This window comes from Gloeophyllum trabeum (assembly GCF_000344685.1).
Source record: "Gloeophyllum trabeum ATCC 11539 unplaced genomic scaffold GLOTRscaffold_00003, whole genome shotgun sequence".
Taxonomy (NCBI): domain Eukaryota; kingdom Fungi; phylum Basidiomycota; class Agaricomycetes; order Gloeophyllales; family Gloeophyllaceae; genus Gloeophyllum; species Gloeophyllum trabeum.
This window is the reverse complement of record NW_006920412.1, coordinates 1,566,308-1,572,307: the sequence shown is the minus strand read 5'-3', so window position 1 is coordinate 1,572,307 and position 6,000 is coordinate 1,566,308. Positions and strand designations below refer to the sequence as shown.

Below are 6,000 nucleotides of genomic sequence, written 5' to 3'. Positions count from 1 at the left end.
GGGATGAAGCAGTTGGAGGATTCACCCTATGCACAGGTTACTACTGTATAGTTTGGGACATTCAATAGTCTCTTTACCAGAATCTGCATCATATAGTTGAGGTGACTCGGAGTGATACAGATCGGGACCAACCAGGTCCAAATGTACTATCATTTTGGGGGTTCTCTCAAAGTCAGATTTTTTACTGAACTCCGAAATCTCAACTAATATGTAATGGGTGGCTTAGTGGGTTGGTATTACATAGGTGAATTGTAACCCATAGAGAACACCTGTGAAGTCAGAATTGTCATATCTTCTACCGTTGTTGAATGGGAGGATGTATACTGTCCAAACAGCCCATGTGTAACCATGAGAAACAGGCCTGATGCATTAGGGCCTGTTCGGTTGCGCGGGTAGGGTAGGGTAGGGTAGGGTTAGCTGGGCCCTCAGTTTCCCAGCGGTCCCACTGGCGTCTATTCTCACCCTGAGTCACAGAATGTGACATGCGCTATTTATGTATGGATCCTGCTTTCTTCAATTCTGGAGCTCAAACCCACGTGCGTTTATTCCTCATTTGAGCAGCGCAATGGTTCTTCGGCAACGGCCAGCTCTGCTGATTGGCCGAATACTCTAAAACTGACCGGTCAAGCTCGGCTTACCGGCATCGGGCACGGACGCCCATACAGGTGCGTGACAGACCTGGAGCTAGACTTGAGTCCACCAAACACGTTCTGCGAGACCTGCGAACGGGAAATTTCCTCGGTTGTATCCGAAACGCCACAAATTTCCTAATCCGTGTACTTTAACCCTACCCTACCCTACCCTACCCGCGCAACCGAACAGGCCCTTAGGTCTCTGGGCCTACAGCCTTCTGGAAAATATCAGCTTGTTGGGGGACACTGTGATATGTATAGATAAACATGATTCACCCACCCAATTGGTGTCAAAGCAATCCCAACTGCTCGTATCGTATGTTTAATGGAAGTACTGCAAGGGTCCTGGGCGTGACAAATGTGTGACGAGATTGACCAGAAAGTCGACCCCACTGGGAGGTCACAACGCGTTCGCGAACTGCAAATGCGAACGTGAGAACCACACCACGGTGCACGTGGACGCGTGTCGATTCTGTGGCTCTGTCCACCGGCCACAGACGCGTACCCCTCCAGCTTATGATAAAATCTGCATAGCCTGAGGGTTTTAACTTGTAAGTTTATAATCTATTGTAATCAGTCTGTGAGATTGAAATTCCTGGGTAATTGTAAAAAAATGTGGTGAGTAATCGAAGCTGTCTGTCCAATTGGGGTCACACGAACCCACTGAAGCCCCTTCCGTGCCCTCCCCCTAACGGTTTCGACCGTCAATAGTACTGGCATTGCATTGAAAATGTGATGCCTCCACAGATGCCCTGTATACATATAATTAGTCATTGGGCATGACAGCTTGAAATTCATGGAAATTACTCTACTCATGTCATCAATATCCCTGGTTACGGTACAATAGTATGTGCAGAACAAACTGTATTTTATGGATTGAAAGCATTGCCGCCATTGCCTTTCTCGCTCAATAACAGTTGCGGTGTGGCAGTTCCCTAGGCTCAGGTGGCGTGGCATCCCCTCACGTGCCCAGACATTCGCCGAACACGTTCGCGAACGCGTTCGGCGGGCGAACCTCCCAGTCGCCTGGACGTTCTCAGATTGACGGGGGATTCATTACTGTCACCCGTGTGTGACGCTTTGACCGACTGTCACCGGCATCTCTCTCTATTATTTTGTACCCAGTCAATTGAGGTTGTTATTTGCGCAGATGGTACTGAGGAGGGTTTATCATGACGCCTGAAAAAACTGAAATGATTATCAAAGGAGCGGGCCTGTGGCAGGTTACTTTCTTCGAGGTTCGTAAGGCAGGCTCCTTACACTCGAGTGTAAGTGTTGATGTCAAGGATGAAAAATGATACTGCCCCAGTGAGGCTCGAACTCACGACCTTCCGATACCATTACGTTAACAGTCGGACGCTGTAACCAACTCAGCCATGGGGCATGACAATGTACGATGCAATAGCTGTCCTGATCGACAAATACTATGATGACTAACCAAGGAAGACTTCGCGACGCGCACGTCGTGAGTCGATTACGATTCACGAATCATTACCGGGCTTGTATGTAGTATGTGATGAATGACTGCTATGGGGGCCACCAAGCATGTACACGAAAATTATACGCTCGAGTGGCCCACCATAGGAAGTCGAAGGGATAGTTGGTTCATAGAACTGAACTCTACATGAGAGTGGGAACAAAAAGCGTCACCTGTGCGATTCGAACACACGCGGGCAAAGCCCAACCGCTGAAATGCTGAATAGCAGGCGATCCCGTTAACCACTCCGGCAAAGTGACTTATTAAGTTTAGCTATGTCGTGGGTTTACATTGAGATGCTTTAATTCAACCGTCCAAAACAATATTTACAGATCGTATGCTTCTACTGGATTATAACTTTCCACAACATTCACGAGGTCTTGGTCGCAAACTCGTTCATGTACTGAACCAGTTGATCGGTCTCTTCCTCTGTAATCGCATTGTATAACGAAACTCGCACACCTATGAACATCAAGTTAGTCCTAAGGACGGCCGATCACACTGCGAGGATGCTGTACCTCCCACGGAACTGGGGAAGGAAGTGTCAGGGTGCCGGCCATAAGATATAAATGATAAAAGTGCGTACCGATGACCCGCAAGACCCTTCATTCCTCTCTGAGCTGCGCCATCCAGGAACTGTTGGAGACGCCCTTCCCCGGGAACATCGAATACTATGTTCATCCAGCTTACCGACCCTTCCTTCACCTTACCTTTGTAAGCGCCCTTGGCCTCCCCTTCTTTCAGTGCGGTGATGATTTTCTCAAACTTCCTTCTATTCGACTGCGCATAAGTTTGCAGGCCGCCCTCGGCGCTCATCTTCCGTAGTACTAGCCCGGCAATGTAAACAGGCAGAACCGGAGGAGTGTTGTACAGACTGTTGGAGTCTGCGAGTGTCTTGTAGGACAGCATGAGGGGAACGGGTATCGCCCCCAGTTTGGCTGCGGCATCCACATCCACCAAGCAGTCTTGACGGACGATTAGGATGGTAAGGCCTGCCGGACCAAGATTCTTCTGCGCCCCGGCAAAAATGACAGCATGGTCCGCCAAACGTGGGATGGGCCGGGACATAAACGAAGACGAGTAATCGGCGACAAGGGGGAGGATGGTATTTTCTGGGAGTTTGGCGAACGGGAAGGAGGTCGGCAAGCCAGCCTCACCGGCGAACTGGACACCATCCACGGTCTCGTTCTCGCAGTAGTATATGAGCGCAGGGTCCGCAGAGAAAATGTAGTCGTCATGAGGCGGGACGGTATCGAACGACTTCCCGTCCTGTGAATATCTCCTAGCATCCGCTGCGATATTCACCCTCCCTCCACCCAGCCGCTTCGCTTCCTCCATGGCCTTTTTGCTCCATGAGCCGGTAACGACATAGTCCATAACGCGATCCTCATTCTTGAGGTCCGGGTGCAGCAAGTGATGTCTCGCGAGCAGATTGAGGACGACCGAGGAGAACTGACCGCTCCCTCCGCCCTGGGTGAAAAGAATCTTGTGCGTCGGGGGCACCCGAAGTAGCGTCCTGATCTGATCCTCGGTCTCGCTGAGGAACGCCGTGAATTCCTTCGAACGATGACTGATCTCCGCGATGCCTATTCCAGTCTCCTGGAAGTTCAGCAGACCTTTGGTGGCCTCCTCAAGGACATCGATGGGCAGTGCGGAAGGACCAGCCCCGAAGTTGTGCACTCTTCCCTCGGCCATGATGGTAGTTAGAAAGGCAGCGTCAGCCTGAGGACGAGTCACAGCGGAGGTGGCAGGTCAGGACCCCTATAAGTGGTGTAACTTGAAGGAGTGATCCCACTTGAGCTCGACCTCGACCATGTCGCGCTATCGATCATTGGACATGTTCTGAATCTGAGTTCACGGCCGACGTAAACCGTGTGCTGAAGGAGAGCGTAAATCCGCGTATATCCGCGCTGTGTATACATGGATGTACCAGGGTTAGCACGGTATCCGTATCGAACAGCAAATTCCATGAGCCCAACAATCTTTCATTACAAGCGTTACAATGGACAAATGCTAACCCATTTACATGCATATTCGTAAGACAGTCTGAGCGATAACATGCGCAATAAATGACAACAGGATTGGAAGCAACAGGGACAACAAATTCACAAAGCAAAACAATCTCTAGAATATTATCGACATGAGCAGCGGGGGGAAGACGAAGTCCAGGACCGAAACCGAAACGTGAAGCCAGACATTACTACAAGTGTTCTGGGGAAATGCAAACGATTAGATCAATAATAAGATGGGTTCATAAAAACGAATAAATGATCATGCAGATGATTGTCAGATGCAGATGCGCGGTTGGTATACAACCGGGTGAAGCCAACCCGCGACTGAACGCAGGTGACAAGGTGACAGTGAGCCGATGAATGGAATGATGTTGATGCGATTGAGAAATGTGTTGTGCGATTATTTGGCTTGGTATGATGTGTTGGGAAAACGCCTCAAAAGGGTAGTCGACTTCATCGTGCAGGATTCCTGACGAATCCTGCCGACGCATGAGTGTCGTGAATCATGGGAGAACGGGGAGGAGGCCCCGAAACCGAACTTCTGAGAGAACGGTGGGACGGCGAGGGGGAGTCCGCGGAGACAGGGTGAGGAACTCGTGTCTAGGAAAAGATGCCCGCGGATGCGATGAATGTTCCCGGCTGACCGGGCTGCCACAGTCCGTGGAACCCGGGCGATTCAGACCCCTCGGAGTACGGATAGGGCCTGCGCTTGACGGTTCGGAATGCTTCAGCCATTCGACTTCTTGATAGGAGCATTCAAGGACGTCTGTCACGTCCCGCTCGGCGAAGTCCATGGCAGCAGCTTCCTGGGTTATCCAGGACATGCGGTCAAACACACCCAGGGTCGTGAAATGGCAGTCGGCGGCCGAACAGTGCTGTCGCTGGCGACGTGGGGAACGATACATATTGTCGTGAGGGCTGCAGCGCCTCTTTCTAGGGCTACATGAGGATGGGGAATACTGAAAAAGGGTCAGTACGCGCGAGCACATTGACACCACTAGACGCACAAAAATATTGCGGGAATCCATCTCCGTATTCAGGTGAATTGGGGATAACAGACGAGGGGGCGCGTTGGTGATAAGTGCAGCGTCCATCTACGGCATCGAGAGAATTAGACGTGGCGGTTGAAAACGCGACATGATCGAGCTTACAAGGGGTGCAGAGTCCCCGCTCGGCGAGGCAGGGTTCGCGGGGCTCGAGTCCGAGCTGGAAGACGCAGGACGAGGCTGGGGGCACACAATGGCAGGCATTGAGTGCGATAGACGGGCGTGAATGGGGCAGTAGAGTAGAGATACAAAGAGTGCGGGTGGGGTTATTATGGGGAACTTAGCGGGTAACAGAAAGGAGCATTGTCCAGCGAGAGGGGAATGGTAGCCGGCAGGACAATGGAAGATTAGAGAGATATAGAGAAAAGGGCGGAGGAGAAATGGCGAGAAACCCTTAGAAGGCAACCGTCGTCAATCGAATCTGCTTAGTCACCCGGGCCCTCCCCGAGATCCAGCCTGATCCATCGCCGCTGCACGCGATCCGTCCGCCCATTCCTCGCCTTTCGCATCGCACAAAAGGGCGGATCACAGTCTCTGCGTGCCGTCTCCAGCACTTTCCCGAGCAGTGCCATTTTAGTCCCCGGCGGAGCACACGGATTGTTCTCGTTGCACAGTGTTGTGACATGTCGCGTCGCGACGCGTGACAAGCGCGTTAATTGCGGGGGACCGGCGTCGGACGTCGGAGGTGCTCCAGTCCTCTTCCGCCGCTGGGGCACCCCAGGTCCCCCGTAAAAGACACCCCGTATCACAGGAGAACGGTTGATCCTCTAGGATAGAACAATTGAAGCGGGATATGACCCTCGTACATGCACAGTAGAACTCAGGCTGTCAAT

General features: G+C 51.7%; 2 protein-coding genes and 2 non-coding genes across 4 annotated transcripts; all 4 read right to left on the bottom strand.

Moving 5' to 3' along the window:
• Positions 1-1,932: 1,932 nt before the first annotated feature.
• On the bottom strand, positions 1,933-2,016 carry GLOTRDRAFT_t41. The gene has a single exon. It is a non-coding gene; the product is annotated as a tRNA-Asn (tRNA).
• Positions 2,017-2,276: 260 nt separating this feature from the next.
• GLOTRDRAFT_t40 lies at positions 2,277-2,369 on the bottom strand. The gene has a single exon. It is a non-coding gene; the product is annotated as a tRNA-Ser (tRNA).
• A 22-nt stretch (positions 2,370-2,391) lies between these two features.
• GLOTRDRAFT_72333 (phosphoserine aminotransferase) lies at positions 2,392-3,921 on the bottom strand. The gene is made up of 3 exons (XM_007865248.1): positions 2,696-3,921; positions 2,628-2,638; positions 2,392-2,571 (listed from the first exon to the last, which is right to left on the bottom strand). Exons 1-3 carry the CDS (start codon positions 3,802-3,804, stop codon positions 2,480-2,482), a joined length of 1,212 nt encoding a protein of 403 aa, XP_007863439.1. The 5' UTR covers positions 3,805-3,921; the 3' UTR covers positions 2,392-2,479.
• A 163-nt stretch (positions 3,922-4,084) lies between these two features.
• GLOTRDRAFT_110064 (uncharacterized protein) lies at positions 4,085-5,494 on the bottom strand. The gene is made up of 3 exons (XM_007865247.1): positions 5,273-5,494; positions 5,129-5,215; positions 4,085-5,080 (listed from the first exon to the last, which is right to left on the bottom strand). The coding sequence occupies exons 1-3, from the start codon at positions 5,369-5,371 to the stop codon at positions 4,625-4,627; spliced, it is 642 nt and encodes a 213-aa protein (XP_007863438.1). The 5' UTR covers positions 5,372-5,494; the 3' UTR covers positions 4,085-4,624.
• Between the last annotated feature and the right edge of the window lie 506 nt (positions 5,495-6,000).

What these genes read in the sequence shown, in the direction of transcription:
- GLOTRDRAFT_72333 (XM_007865248.1), bottom strand. Translation starts at nt 3,804, where the DNA reads ATGGCCGAGGGAAGAGTGCACAACTTCGGGGCTGGTCCTTCCGCACTG.
- GLOTRDRAFT_110064 (XM_007865247.1), bottom strand. Translation starts at nt 5,371, where the DNA reads ATGCCTGCCATTGTGTGCCCCCAGCCTCGTCCTGCGTCTTCCAGCTCG. An exon ending in GCGGGGACTCTGCACCCCTT is followed by an intron (nt 5,216 to 5,272) that starts GTAAGCTCGATC and finishes TCGATGCCGTAG; the next exon opens with ATGGACGCTGCACTTATCAC. An exon ending in TGGATTCCCGCAATATTTTT is followed by an intron (nt 5,081 to 5,128) that starts GTGCGTCTAGTG and finishes ACCCTTTTTCAG; the next exon opens with TATTCCCCATCCTCATGTAG.